The sequence below is a fragment of the Telmatherina bonti genome (assembly GCF_933228915.1).
Source record: "Telmatherina bonti genome assembly, chromosome: 2".
NCBI lineage: Eukaryota > Metazoa > Chordata > Actinopteri > Atheriniformes > Telmatherinidae > Telmatherina > Telmatherina bonti.
The window spans coordinates 21,361,606-21,377,065 of NC_136620.1; the positions used below are offsets into that span (position 1 = coordinate 21,361,606).

Here is a 15,460-nt window from a genome sequence, read left to right on the forward strand (position 1 = left end):
GTCAGACAGTCTTAACACTTCTGTTTGAACTATTTTAAAGGCCTCTGAAATTCAGACTCACAATGTCAATTTCCTTCTTCCTTGACTTCTTGCGCTCTCGTTTGGGAGCCTGAAAAGAGATGCAGACAAAAGTGTTACCTTGTTTATTGGGTCTTTTGTACTGAAAATACAGGAAACTTGCTGATGGACATGGATAAATGCTGATGTTCATCTGTCCAACTGGATTATATTGATTCAATTAGCACAACTAGATAAACTTCATCCAGCATCATTTTGGAAATATTAAGGAATTGCGGGAATATTGTGGAATTATCTCTTTTCCTTCATAAAGGATGCTCCAGTGAATCTCAGATCACATCTTAAATGAAGCAATAAAGCCAATTTCATTAGTGTTTGGACAATCTGAACAGTTCTTACAATCTCAGCAAGATGGAGACTTCTGGATCATTTGACACAGTTAGGAAAGTTTCTGAGTAAAAACAGACAATTCAATGGTACAAACTACTTTTGTTTTTCACTTCTGGACTCTTAACAACTCTATGTTGTTATTAAAAATGACAAAATCTATTTACTGTCTACATGCATCCTGGATCTTTTTGTATGTCCATCTGGTATGCAGTGATTATACTAAAGCTATCCACAAAAACACAAAGCAATATTTTTTCCTTTGTTGAAGAACTTAAAAAAAAAAAGAAAAAAAAGTCAAGAGCTTTTTTAACTTTTTCATTCAGAGATTATAAAAAATCAGCCGTATTTCTATACGGAACAATTTCAGAAAATACAAATCTGCTAAAAAGGAATGTTTCACATCAGCTTATACTAATAACAACGATATGAACAACATTGTTGCTTCCCTTTTGGCTTGTCGCTCTGAAGGGGTCACCACAATCATGAAGAAAGAAAGAGCAAACAATATAATTTCTGATATAAACAAATATATCACAGAATCAAATATAAACTAAAACCATCAAAGTAAAGGTAAAGGATTCCATGTTGTGCAATGTCAGGTTTAATGGGTCTGCGTTCACACGATATGATGGTTTTTAACACTAATAAGTTCATGTGACCAAAACCTGTAGAGATGGAACAACATTTATAAAAATGTTATGATGATCATCCACAATTTAAGTCAAACTGCACAAATTATCATCTCTCCACCACTAGAATGAATCCATGTATTTTCCACTTTCTTACCCTGCCGATGGTTCCCTCCATGGGTTTGTACTCCGTCATGAATTCATCCAAGAAGACCTTGAATGTGTTGACCCACACCTTCACGGGCGACTCGCTCCAGTCTCTCTGCTCCAGCCGCATGGTTTTCTCCAGGATGTGCTCAAACAGCGCGTACAGATCCTTGTAACGAATACTCTTCCCATCATCCATCTGTCAGAGGAAAAACAGAAAGGAAAATTTATTTATGATGTTCCATCTAAAGTGCATGTACGGTCGTATCAGATATATTACTAAGTGTGTGAAAGACCCACAGCCAGGGCCGTGGAGTACGAATTGAAGATGTTGATCCTGAACTCCTTCAGTGCTTTCTTGAAGACGACATCTACCATGGTGTCTTTTTTACCATCTTCAGAGTCCAGATCAGCGATCTGTAGACACAGATGTGTTTGAGTCATCAGTGATCATCTCATTTTAGATCCATCAGCAAAACATCTCCTTTCATGAAACATATTCACGTTTATCTTTGGCTCATTAATAATGAGCTGCGGCAGTAATAAGCAACTCCAAAGCACATACAAGTCACAGTTTATTCAGTGATACATGAGTCCTGGAGCTTTTTGTGGAGCTGTGTAGAAGTGTTAGGCTAGCTGAAGTGAGTTAGCTATGACCTTCTTCATGAGGAAGTCATTCATGCTGCGGTAGTCGTGAGCTGAGGTGAGGATGTTCAGAGCGTCGTTCTGCCACTGGGCCGGTTCCAGAGTGATGCTGCTGATCTTCACGCTGCGCCGCCGCCTCATTTTAGGAGATGGCTCTTTGTTCTCCTTGCTGTCCCGAACCCCTTGAGTAGGAGCCGCCTCCATGTCTGGACTGTGGAAAGGAGACTGACCTTCTGGGAGACAAATACAGAGACAATTTAAGATAAATTCATTCAGTACACTAAGAATGTTTCTTTTGTTTCATGTTTACCTTGTGTTTCTTCAGCTTCACTCCTGCTGGCCTGCTTCTCTCTTGACAGTTTTTTCTCACCGTGTTTCGACTTGTTCCAGAATCGCATCTTCCCTCTCATCCTGCTGGATGTTTAAAAATCAAATGTCCATCGCAAAATCGAAGAAAAACTTGTGTGACCATTACACTCTGTTTGTTAAGAGACATTCAGGAAATCTACCTTCCATCCTGACTGGAAGTTTTCCTGAGGACCTCCACCTTGCCGAGATCCCCTGATGACATGGTCTTATAAATCTTCTTCTGGTCTTTGTGAGACGACTGCAGGTAAAGCACACAGTGCAGAGTGACAAACAGCATAAACTACATAAAACCTGAGCCCAGTCAGCTAATAAGGCTTGGGGAGGATTATAATTTGTCCAGGATGCTGTGAATGCAGGTTAAAACCAGATACAGGGTTTCCTGTCAAATACAGGTTGGACTGCAAGAGGATAGGAATAAACAAAGTATACAACAACATCCTAGGTGTAAAGGTAAGTGAGTGAAGTTACTACACATGTACTGTAAGTAAAGTACTACTAAACATACTGTAAAACCATCAAACATCTAAAGAAACGAAAGATAACAGAAGAACCAGCATGAACTGCGCTAAAGAACAAGAAGCCATACTATTTACTTGGTTTCTGTTAGAAAATGAACTCATTAGTATAAAAAGTTAACTTGTCTTTGAGATGTGATCAGTTCCAACATGCAGGCGAGGTGGTTTGCATGCAGTGCAAATGGTCATGCATGCCGTTGCTTCTTCTTTGGTACGAGGTAAAAGTATGACAGAGCAGAGTCTTTGAAGACAAGCCATCAGTCGCAAAGTCTCGGACTCCTCGCTGTGAAGCGATGAGCTACAGGGAGACCCTGATCCTCTGACATTTACATGTTTCAGTTTTCCTTCAAGAGAACAGCCACATTGTGAGAAATTCTTCATTTATTTATGAAAATAAAAGGATTTTTTTTTAAGGGTTTCACCAACAGATGATAATCTGATGCTTGTTCTTCTAGTTGCTGCTTCAGTAAAGCAGCAGACACACCAAGCAAGAAGAAGTCCCATATTAGTTCACACTTTTCATTAAAACGAATATTTACCAAATTCATCTTCCAAAATGTGATCTCTTGCCATTTCTGCAGCCATTTAGGACGTGAACTCCTTGTGTTTTTACACCCTGTGAATATCGGATTGAATGATGATGACATCACAACATGGCACATGTTATATTGAAGGAAATCAGGTGATGCATGTATCCTCTTAAAGAGGTCGCTGTGGTGAGATGAAGAAGGTGGTGATGTCTGAGGCAGCAGCTGAGCTTGGCTTTCATTTCAAACCAGCACAGCCCAAAGCAACGTGCAAGACTCCTTCCTGCAGGAAGTCGGTTTTCAGATCTTTTTAACGTCATATGTGCTCATCATATGCAAGTATTAGTGAAGGAACGTCTGTTTGGTGGGGTTAGAAGGGTTAAAAAGCTCCACCCCCTTCCATGTGGCTAAACCCACCCAGAAAAGGGTTGAAGGGGGACTGAAAGGGGATAGAGAACTTGTTTGGAGGTCAGGGGACCTCTGGAGATCCGGTATTTTACCATCTCGGAGTCACTGTGACAGTCAGCCTCGGGATGGGCACGTGGGGGAGACAAGGAGGGGGGCAGCGTGCAGGAGTGAGCGGGGATGTAGTATTCATCGTCGTCGTCTGACTGGGTGGCTCCCTCAGAGTTACAGCGGGTGAGGAAGTCTGAGCGCGTCCGGGACATTCGAGCTTTCTTTTTGGGGCCGGGGCGGCCCACCTGGTTCCAGGCAACCACAGGAACAGATCAGCTGTGTGTTTGTGTTTAAAATGCCTGTGTTTGTGCTTGGGGAAAAATGCAACGAATGCTGCAACCTTCAACTGAAACGATCTTGTGATGTGCAAATGACACGCATGTGAAGAGATGGTGCGCGGCTGACAGAGGTGCCTTACCTCTCTGTTTCTGGATCCAGCAGATCTGGAGTCGTCTCTGTGCATTGAGAGAGAGAGCGATCTCTCCTGGTTCACCAAGTCCTTATCTGACCTGCAACACACAACATTTTAAATTGTTTAAAAAAAAGATCTGAAAAACTCTGCAAAAAAAAATGCCATAAGTTCTGCAAAAAAAACTCCAATTTCCTTTTTTTTTTTTTTTTTTTTAACCACAATCGTGGATTTCCCACTTTGTTCCTGCAACACAAACATTAAAAGCAGAATCTCTCCAAACTTCACTTACTTGGAGAATGGCAGCTTGCGTCTGGGGGGTGAAAACACTGAGTTGGAAGGTTTCTCCACCATGTTAACAATCACAGTCTGGGCAGAGCTTTTCTTCTGAGCCTTTGGTGGTTTGGTGTCCAGCACCGGACTGGGAGCTTCCTTCACAGGCCGGCTCGTCTTCCTCTCCTGCAGATCTGGAAGGACACTGGGAGCAGAGGTAACGCTGGACTTGGGCTCTGAAGGACAAAGTTCTGATTCTTCTCGACGCTCTTCGTGAGTGGCTGGAGAGGTGCGCTTAGATGATTTGTCCACCCCAAACACATCTCTCTTTGCTTGGGCAGGAACACAAGGATGTTCCTTGCGTGGTCCAACCTCCAAGCCTGCGATGGGGGTCGTTGGGGAAATGGTTACTCTTGTTTGAGAAACTCCTTCTGCGGTTTGTGCTGCAAGCAGCTCTCCCTCATCCACAGGACTCTCCTTCTGCATGCTGATCAACACCACTACAGGCCTCCGAGACGTGGACTCTCTCCTGTCTTTGTGCAGTTTTCCAGGGCTTTTCGGTTTTGGTTCATGAACTGGACTTTGGTCAGAAGCAATATAAAACGTTGCCCTGGGCTCCTCCGCCTTGTCCGGTAGCTTCATCACAGGTTTCTCATTGTGGTTTGAGTCTCTGAAAATTTCCAGAGTTTGGGGTTGTTCTTGACACGATGCAGACTGGGAACCAAATCCTCCAGAACCTTCAGTGTCCATCTCTTCCACACTGAGCAGCTCGAAGCTTCCGTGACTAGCCGGTGATCCCTGCTGTGAATGCCCGTGATGCTCGTGATGCTCATCGACCAGACAGGCACCGCTCTTTGCGTCTTCTGGAAGCGAGCTCCCCATGCTGGTGGTTCGAACTTTGAGGAGCTCCAAACTGAACTGAGCCTGCTCCAGCTCTCTCATTCGCCTGCTCTCTCGTTTGGATCGGTTCTTATGGCTTGTTTCATCTGTACTCCGGCTGCGTTCTGAATCCTCTTCCTTATCAGTCTCTGTTATGTCCAATGAAAAAGGCTCAGGTTCTGCAGACAGTTCTGCTCTCAGATGGAATTCCTGTCTCGATGCGGCATAGTCCCCTAAAGTACCAGAATCCACCTCTGTTGGATGATCTGGACCCCCGAGTCTCTCGTGCTCTTCTTTTAGGTCTTTAAACCTGGACACAGTTTAGACACACATGGATGATGCCACCAACAGAAATACTTCTATCACTACTTCAATGCAGCATAAAAATGATAATCCGCTGTATTTTTTCCCCTCTTTCTTTTACACACCTGACATTTTTTTCTTAAATAAAAAATGCACATAAATTCAGATTCTTACTCCACTCTTTCACTCACCTGAGTCGAGCCAGGTATCCTTTGCCCATTGCCTGGAATTGAGTCACGTTCCTGTTTGTACTGCAGTAGCAGCTTCTCTCTCTGTACCCTCTCCATGCCGCTTGGATCGTCCTAGCCGCCAGAGTCCTGCGCCCGCAGCGCTTCCTCCAGCTCCTCTGTATGACCACAGCTGATGCTCGCAAATGCAGGAACTTCCTGCGCTCCCTGTACCCCCTCCACGCCGCCTGCAGGCACACCACTGCCCCCTCATCCACACTCAGATCATAAGTAGACTGCTTCCGGAGGCAGAATCGCCACCATAGCTGCAAAAAGGACGAGAATGAAAAGTGTTGAGACAGATATTCATGAAAACTTTTTGTTTATTCTTTCTCTAAAACACGTAGCTTTTTAGGTTTGACTTTGTGAAAATGTTAACTTTTGTTATCTAAAGCACTGTTTCTCAAATAGGGGTACGCGTACTCCTGGGGGTACTTCAAGGCATTCTAGGGGGTACGCAAAATGTTTTGAAAACATGTTTTTATGTTTTCTTCAAAACATCCTTAAACAAAATAATATAAATATAATATTATATAAATATTTAATATATTTCATCCAATGTAAGTATCCATTCATTAACTGAATTTACATTTAGATTTACATCATTTCATTCCTCCCAAAATCCCACATTCCAACTTGAATTGAACCCAATCCGTTATGAGCCAAAGCATATTCGTCAGTCACTGTCGCCTTGACAATGCAAACAATGGTGTCCTCGTTGAAGCGTCGTAGCGATTTCCATTGTTTTGCACGATTAAAAGTTTAATAAACCAAACATAAATGACAAAGTGTTGTATTTCATGAAAGTACTTTGCAGTGGTTAGGGGATATGTGGCTGAAAAAAAATATTTTAGAAGGGGTACTGTGGTGCAAAAAGGTTGCGAACCGCCGATCTAAAGCATACTTCAACATGTCAGGATAATGTGATACAGTAGGAACGGCGTTGCTGGCATGCTGCACAAATAGACCCAGGCTGTGAACACTATTGCTATCTTTAAACCTGCAACAATTCCAATTAGAAGTTGAGCCGTATTCTTGGAAGGGTCAGACAGAAAAATATCTTGTACAAATCAGCTTAACTTTGCAAATGAAAACACAATGTCTCTACATTAAATATTATATCTCAGCTCGTATTATTTACACAGAGAAACACTAAAAACAACAGATCAGTTTTTACTTTAAACCTATGACCGAATCATTCTTCCAAACCTTCTTTACTTCAGTGACTCTTTGTCAGAGCTTCGATCTGAATATGAAGGGTTTTTTTCTGTTAGTGTGTTAAAGATATGGGCTACTTTCCTCCCAGCACTCATCCACAAAAACCACTGACCGTGGCCTGAATGTACTCTTTTCCTCTTCCCTCAATATTAACAAATACATGAACACATCTGTATTTTTTTCCCCTTTTTTTGTCTAAGTCATCACAATTTGCTTGTAATATTTTGGTTTTCTCTCTCTTTTTTTTTTTTTTTAACATGTTTTTTTGTATATTTTTACTGGGTAACTTATACCAGTGTTTCTGTATTTGCTGTTGCCTATCTCGGACCAGGACTCCTTTGTAAAAGAGGTTCTTAATCTCAATGGGACTTTTTAGTTTTGTCAAATAAAAGTTAAAAAAAAAATTGCAACAAAAATTGAACAAAAGCCAAAATCATCTGCAAAATGAGATCCACTTTGCAGCTACTTTTCTATTCATCTATTCTCTTTTCTTATTTATAGTCACATATGTAGAAAAGCCCAGAAAAAAATTGTGTCTCATTTGCAATAAAAAGACTTCAACATGGAGAATAATAGTTTGACATTTGGTTGTGTGAACTGGACTGGACTTTAAATCCATATTGCTTTATTTTTAATCACAGGGAAGGTCATTATTTGAGTAAGTCATTGTTAAACTTTATACAGGTTAAGCCGTTTTTCTTCTCTATCCATTCAGACCTGGATGTCTCCACCATCATGCTAAACAGCTGGTATAACCCTCTTGGGCTAATAGTTCACCCTCTACTATCCTACATACATGTCAGCTGATTGTGTCCAAAAATGTTTATCTAATCTGGCGACGAAGCCTTCACCAGAGAGCTTTCCACATTTTCCACTTTAGTCAAACTTTAAGTGTGAATTGCAGAGACTCATTTTTTGGAAAGCCGGCCCTGGGTCCATTAATAGAATAGAAAAAAAAAAACAAAAACATCTGTACAAGTTAAAAAGCAGGCACATTGGAATTCTGGTGCGATTCTCCGAGCTAAGTAAACAGACAAGCAGCACATACTACGCATTTTAAATAACAATAGTGCATTAGTATTACCATGGTGATGCTGTTTGTTTTTTGTTTTTTTTTGTTTTTTATTTTAAAAAACCAAACAACTAGTTTGACAGGTAAAGGAATTGAAATTTTAGCAGCTCCTATTCGTGGTGCAGGTCATCAGAGAATTCATTTTCAGCGGTAGCTGAAGACTGGAGTCTTCTTCCAACCTTTGAAAATTGATGTACCATCTAATAATGAGTTATTCCATGCAAATGTTTCATCTGATGATCCTGGAAGCTGCAGCTGCCTTGAAATGTTTCGACGACACATTCCTGAGTCGATTGAAGCTAGAATATTTTCTCACTGGCAGTGAGGCTTTTAAACTTTCCAAAGTGCTCCACTCTGGCCAGTCCAACGAGTGCTGTCAATCAAACACTCTTCGTATGTTGGCAGAGAGGAACCAAGAGCTGTAAACACTCAGTGTTCACCAACAGAATGTTTACTCCTTAAGGTACTCACTTCACCAAACTTACACATAAAACTCACCAGTTTCAGTTACTGGAGTTCACACTAAATAACCACAAGTGTACAATGTTGAGCTATAGAGATGACAGACAATTAGGAGGATTTTTAAATGTCATTTCATTAGTTTGACAATATTTTAACAGAAACCTTTAATAAAGACGGAATAAGAAATAAATTAAAATTAAAAACAATAACCGTGATTGGCAATCAGTCCATGGTGTTGTATCTCGTCAGTCAATGCTGGACTAGGCTTAAGCTTTTTGGCAACCCTGAACTGAACTAAATGGTCTATAAAATAAAATTAAAATGAAATGAAATTATATGAAATAAATACAGTCTCTACAAAGACAGTAATAAAAGCTGAAGTAATCAGAGAAAACAGTTTAATGGATGACGTTCTTATCTGTAATCGATCCAGTCTACGAGGAGAACCTGCTTCTGTATATAAACACTGTTTGGACTAAACTCAAAACAATCCCTGATTAACTCTGACATATTAAGAGTGAGGCGGAAGATACTCAGCATTAATGATGTCCTGACAGCAGTAAAAAGTCACCACAGGAACACACTCAAAAATAGAGGTACCAGCTTGTACCTAAATAGGTACAAATGCTTGTCGCTGGGGGTGTACTCTTTTGAGAGACATTTCTGTACCCTTCAGTTCTGGTCTATTTTTGTACCTTATCAAGTTCAACCTCACCTTATCAAGTTATGTTTTTTTTATGTTTTCACAGGATTAGGCCTGGTCCATGCAATTTAGCAATATTATTTTATCTTTAATCTAGAAATAATCTTCAAAAACTCAAAATACTGACCAGCTATACACTTAGTTTGCAGCATCGGACCTTCATTGTCTGGTGCAGTAAATGACTGTTAAGTAGTACTACTGTCATCATTCAACTCTGCTCTAGTTTGTAACATTACAGCCATTAACATTACATTTTTCAATGCTGCAGGTACCCTTATGGTTAAAATGGTACAAATTTGTACTTTATGTCACTTTGAACCCTTTTTCGTACTCTGAAGGTGTGCTTCTGGTCTCTTAAAGACCAGTATTGTACTTTTGAGAGAACATTTCTTTAAAATGTACCTATAGGTACAGAAATGTCCTTATCTTGTACCTCTGTTTTTGAGAGTGAACATAACTGTGGACTCAGAATGGCGTTCCCATCGCAGCCTCACCTGAATTGTACATGCAGCTCTTCGCATGTTGACGAAGTGCTTCCTCTCCAGGACGGCCCGGAAGCGGCGCTGCAGCATGACGATTCGCCGCAATACTTCCTGGTGGAGAAGGGTCTGAAGGCGCTGTCGCTCTGCCTCTCGCAGAAACACCTACATTACACAGAAACAGATGATCATGACACTGCAGCTCAACAGAAATACACGTACACCCCTCTTTAAAACAAACAAACATAGAAAACATACCATTGTGTTTCCCACTTGATAACCTGCAGGTGGCAGATGGATCCGTCTGAAGAACTCCCTGATACCAGACTTTGTTGGGCTTGTGCCCCGAGGCAGTAGCACATGAAAGTGACGCACAAAGTCCTGAAAGACGATGTGTGTTTGACAAATAAGAAATTATTTCAGCAGGGAGGAAAGGGGAAAAAAAAGGTAGATTACTGCATATTTTGTTGCATTAAAAAAAAGACTATCAAGTTCAAGATTATTAAGAATTCAATAAACTGAAAATAAAAACATGCGGGAACAAATCAGGCTTTGTTAGTCATTAATCTGCTTTAAAACCAGAGCAGGTTTACCTGGAAGGTGTACTTGATGCTGTATCCAGACTGTCGGATCCGGACGGTTTCCAGCATTCCTGTGTACCTCAGCTGTCTGAGCACCAGACTATCATTGAAACGCAGCGGCAGCTGAGAGATAAAGCAAAAGATTGAAGAAGTGTGGAAAAAAAATACAGAAATGAGCTAACCAATTGTTAAAAAAAAGAAGAAGAAGAAGCCATGTTTCAGTTTCAGAGCAAACTTTTGTGAAGCAGAAATTACCTTTTCTGCATTGGAGCGAATGCATTTGACAAAGTACGGCTCAGACTGATCCAGCGTCTCCATCAGCTTGTTGAGGGAAGCCTGCACACACAAACACAAACCTGTAATGCAACATCCTGCTTCAACATGAAGGACAAGGCACAGTTATCGTATCATGCTGACGTTTAAGATTGGAGATTGAAGAAGTTGGTGGTTGACAGAAAGTTACTGTGGTGAGTTTACAGGAAAGAAACATAAGCAGAATATCCCAAAACAATTGTTCTGCAGAACTGTGTAAAAAGTCTGCGGAAGTTTTCTTTCCACTGTAACTTGATGTGGTTGTACTTGTCCCAGTCGTCCAGCAGAGGGCGACAGAAGACTGACCTGGAATTGTGCACTGATGCTGGGCGGTTTTTTCTTCTTGTGCAGATGAAGTAGTGACTTGGTGATGCGGTCATGGAGCGTCACGCTGCTCAGGTAACGCAGAGACTTCACATCCAGCAAGTGCTGCACAAACAAAAGATGTCATCTCATCAGTGCTTAATGGATATCAACTAAATGCTGAACTATGTCAAGTTTGGGTCTTACCTTGGGAAGAGTCAGTTTAGTTTTGCAGTTTTTATTTCTCCTAAACATGAGAAACAAGTTTATTGCTTTTAAATCAGCACATAAAAACGGCAAAATTAACTAAGTGAGAGCAGTGTCTGTCCTGTTTGTGCCGCAAAAGTTTTCATTTATGCACTGTCTGTAGCTTTGGGTGCAAGCATATGTGTCACTCACAGTAGGATTCCCTGAGCTCTCTCCAGGAGCTTACTGTTGGCCGAGTTAAGGAAGATCCCATCTTCTTCCAGGGCGGGGCTTCCTGATGAAGAGATACAACCTGACCTAGAGCTGCGACCGTTACATCCGTAGCCATCCCTTCAGGAGGAAACAATGAAGACTAGCATTGATTCATGAGCAGGTTTGGGAGGACTAAGAGCATTTTTTTGTCTTGTCAGCTGCACCACAGAGAGTAATCTGATACATGATTAATTATTCAGGAGTGATTTTCGATTTGCTGATTTGTGTCCTCCACTCGGCTACTCATCTCGTCCTTACCAGCTGGCCTTCTCGTTCAGGGCGTTGGTGCCTTGGAGATCTGACAAAGGTGTTCGTGGATTTTTCCTTGTGATACCTGGATGAGGCAGGAAAAGACAAATGAAATCTCTAGAAACCCAAATGACAATTTATTTTTTGCCATTCATCACTATGAAGCACAACCACATCTTCATCACACATATACTTTAGCACACATATCCCTCAACCACAATCCTTATGTCATCCCTATCTTGCCCTTTTACATTGATCCACCACTAATCTAATTTTGCTCATTTTACTAGGCACCTTCAAAGAATATTCAGGTTGTTTTCAAGTCGGGTTGTGCAAGTAGCTGGTGTCTTATCTGCAGCAGTCAGAGCACTTTCAGTCTGAATAAATCAGAGATGTGAGGAAGTTAAACTCAAAATTACTCATAAAAAGAAAAAAGGAAACGTATTAATTAGGCCTCTGACTGTTTTTCTCTTTTCTTTTCATTTCCAACACAGTGAAATTATAACAGAGCAAGCATGGAAGACGGTTTTGTGAAAAGAGTAGTAAGTTATGTGTTGTGAAGAGTAAGTTGCATATTCTCTGCTCTATCAACTCGTGTAGTATAGAATAGAGTAAAATGTCACAGCCTTGAGCAATATGTCGATAATAAAATAATAAAAAAAAACCAATACTTATAATCATAACAATAATAATAAAAACAATAATAACAATAACAATAATAATAACCGTAATGATGATAATGATAATAATGCTAATGAGAATGCAGGTGGCAGATGGATCCAACAATGACAACTTATTATTATTATTATTATTATTATTATTATTATTATTATTATTATTATTATTATTATTATTATTATAACCATCATCCACATTAAGCTATCATTATAGATCTATAACTGGTTTCTGGTCACATGGGGGCTATAAGGATGAGGTTGAGCTCAGAATTTGAATATATGGTTAGAGGGATCTAACTTTTCCTGGATTTGTGGCCTTTCCAGTCACTGACCAACTGAATCTGTCAGCTGTGTGATACTTGTCAGATAGGTTACTGCAGGGTATCACTTTGGTCAACATTTAAAACACAGCACGGATTTCCACAGTTCAAGGTGTGTTGCTCAGTTTTACAGTCTTGTAGTTGATATTTCGCAATATACTCGGTGGATTTTGACTCCCAACTGATGAGTGGCAGGATATACTGGGCAGTTTCTATGTATGTGATAAGGTCAATTTGGAGGGTTAAAGTTCTCCCACAGAGCTCAGTTTACCCGCTAGAGTTACATTTCTGCACTGTTATTTGCTCTCCTGAGTACCGATAGGTTCAATTTCAAGAATGTGTGTCTCATACTTCAAAAATACAATCTTACATTTCTCAAATTGTATTTTAAGTCTTTTTATGTCAGGTTTACAAAGCTCCTCTGTGTGGCTTTCATAACTTATCCAGTCAGCCACACTGATGTCAAGGTGTAAAATTAGCCGAGTTCCCATTTTAAAGAACAAACACCATCGAAAAAATTCATTTGAACATTTCCTTGAAAATCTGTGTCAGTGCTGGCTGCAGTAAATCTTGGATGCTGAGGCACGCTCCGCCACACTAATGTGGTTATCAGCAGTAAAAAAAAAAAACAAAACAATACTGGGGACCACCAGTCCCTGCAGGTCCACAAGGGGCCTGATTCATTTGTGCATTCACTCGTGTGGGAGTTTTACTGGTCATGAGCTTTGCTTCGAGGCAAGATAATCCATGCAGAGCAAAGAACGACCCACATAAACCCAATAAAACCAGATAGGATGAAAACCAAAAGCAGCCAATTAAATTAATGCAAGATTTGATTTCTTTGGGCATTTCTTTGGGCAAGGATATGGGAGCATTTTTACAATATGTTTCATGTTAATTTAGATTTTACCGTATGTTTGATTTCTTGACCCCACAAACCTTTAGTCAGTCAGTCAGTCAGTCACAGACATTATTTATGATTCCACCCCTTTATATTAAACTAAAATATATTTCAAATGCATTTCAATAACACTTTTTTTACCTGTTGATAAAGAGGCTAACATGAGGATCATTCATGGGGAGATTTTCAAATTAGTTTCTTAGAGGAACCCTTTCAGTTTTCCTGACAAATGCATGAAATGTGTGAAAACCAGCCCTACTGCCCTACTTTTTGTACAAGTATTTGTTACTGAGCTGTGGCCGTGGAGAGGTACTCTTTTCTCCAGTTTTCTTCCTACTTCCTGTTTCCAGAAAACTGCACAGTCACTTACTGTATTTCTCATCTTTACATCTTTGAAGGATCTCAAGGCTCCTCTGGTGGACCGGGTGGTGAAGGAAACTGAAATTGTCGACAGTTTTTACAACAGTACAGGGAACTGCTGCATCATTCCCTAAAACACAGAAAGAAAAACAAGACTTTTAATAATATGGTTTCAATATGAATAGAAGTTTGTATTAGGAGTTCATAGCAGCAGTCTGCTTTGCTTTAAAAATGTTTTCATTCTTTCTCTTTAAAAATATTTCTAAAACAGCAGAAAAAGGCAAACGATGAGCCATAATGACACATAATGAACCAATGAGATTACCAGGAATCTGAAAAGACAAAATATCAAAAGAGGAGCGTTCCTGTAAAATAATCAAAAGGATCCTTTAAGCTTCAACCTGCTTCCTTGTTTTGATTATTATATTTGAAACGTGACTCTTCTTCACCTGTTTTTTTGTGGGTGTGTCTGCGGCCTGCTTCTCTGAAAGCCACATGAGCTCGGAAGTAAGCTCGAAGAACAGCCCAGCGGAACGTCGCCACAGGGTCAATTCCCATCAGGCCGCAGATGAAGGCATTCTTGCTGCTCTTCAGCAAGGCAACAATGTCAGGGCGCATGTGGTCAGTGTTCTTCTCTCTGAAGTCCTGAATAACACAGAAACACAAGCCATGCTTTAGTTATTTCCCAGGACTGAGTTTGCATCATGATAATTGCCATCAGACAGTTACTCAGATTTTCCCATAACATGCAGAATAAATGAAAGGCAAACACTGGGCAGCATTTATAAGCTTTAGTTATTTAAACATATAAAACAGCTCGAGTATCACAACAAACAATGGCAGCAGTGTAATGTTTTTTATTGTCCTTTAATAAGTGGAAAACCACTTTGCAGCAAAGTTTACAGCAACTTACAATCGCTGTGGTTTCACTGTTTCTACATAATTATGAGACTTTGTTTAGGAGTTATAAGAACTGTTTCATATTTGGAACATTTTCCTTTTTTACACTTTTTACTATGTCACTATTCTTATTATGCTGTTATTAAATATTAAAGTTTAGCTAAACTTTAATATTAAGTTGATCAACTATTCTCCATTTCTAAGGTCAAGTATCAGATCAAACAGAAAACAACAAATAAAACGTCAGTACATGACACATTACTTATCTAGAGAAAAACAAAAATACCTCAGCAGAAACCCGGAAACAGTGCCAAATACTTCATCAGTGCTTCCCAAAGAGTTAAGACGTTCAGTAGCAGCAAGGTCATGTCAGTCAAATGAGCTTAAAGTGGAACTATTATGTGCATTTCAGGCTAATTTATTTTTATTTCTGAGACCAGAAGGGCTGGGATTGATCGAGGTATTGTCACAAATGCCTTTATTTACTTCAGACCGACCCTCTCCGTAGGCTGTCAGATCAGCCTGCGGGCAAAACGAGTGGATTGAGACTCTTCCGCATTAAGCCCCGCCTCCCGCCACTGCACTACATCGGGAGCGCGCACCACAACTGCTTTCGCCGTCATTGTAACATCTCATAAACAGAAGGATTAGGCTAATATGAACTCAATAAAAAAAAC

At 40.3% G+C, this 15,460-nt stretch overlaps 1 protein-coding gene across 6 annotated transcripts in view; it reads right to left on the reverse strand.

The window, feature by feature from the left end:
- The window catches only part of LOC306763738 (unconventional myosin-IXAa-like), a 134,135-nt gene that overhangs the window by 9,505 nt on the left and 109,170 nt on the right, over positions 1-15,460 (reverse strand). For 2 of the 6 annotated variants that reach the window (XM_079250631.1, XM_079250630.1), the window contains exons 14-32: positions 14,333-14,528; positions 13,894-14,013; positions 11,635-11,710; positions 11,317-11,454; positions 11,125-11,164; positions 10,921-11,043; positions 10,558-10,638; positions 10,315-10,425; positions 9,980-10,102; positions 9,737-9,886; positions 5,752-6,053; positions 4,398-5,567; positions 4,115-4,205; positions 2,339-2,436; positions 2,140-2,243; positions 1,842-2,062; positions 1,485-1,601; positions 1,195-1,383; positions 62-109 (exon numbers count right to left, since the gene is read on the reverse strand). In XM_079250631.1, the coding sequence (XP_079106757.1) occupies positions 62-109; positions 1,195-1,383; positions 1,485-1,601; positions 1,842-2,062; positions 2,140-2,243; positions 2,339-2,436; positions 4,115-4,205; positions 4,398-5,567; positions 5,752-6,053; positions 9,737-9,886; positions 9,980-10,102; positions 10,315-10,425; positions 10,558-10,638; positions 10,921-11,043; positions 11,125-11,164; positions 11,317-11,454; positions 11,635-11,710; positions 13,894-14,013; positions 14,333-14,528 (3,498 nt within the window). Of the gene's footprint in view, positions 1-61; positions 110-1,194; positions 1,384-1,484; positions 1,602-1,841; positions 2,063-2,139; positions 2,244-2,338; positions 2,437-3,740; positions 3,942-4,114; positions 4,206-4,397; positions 5,568-5,751; positions 6,054-9,736; positions 9,887-9,979; positions 10,103-10,314; positions 10,426-10,557; positions 10,639-10,920; positions 11,044-11,124; positions 11,165-11,316; positions 11,455-11,634; positions 11,711-13,893; positions 14,014-14,332; positions 14,529-15,460 lie in introns of all 6 variants that reach the window. The other 4 variants (XM_079250629.1, XM_079250627.1, XM_079250628.1 and 1 more) reach the window with 4 other exon arrangements.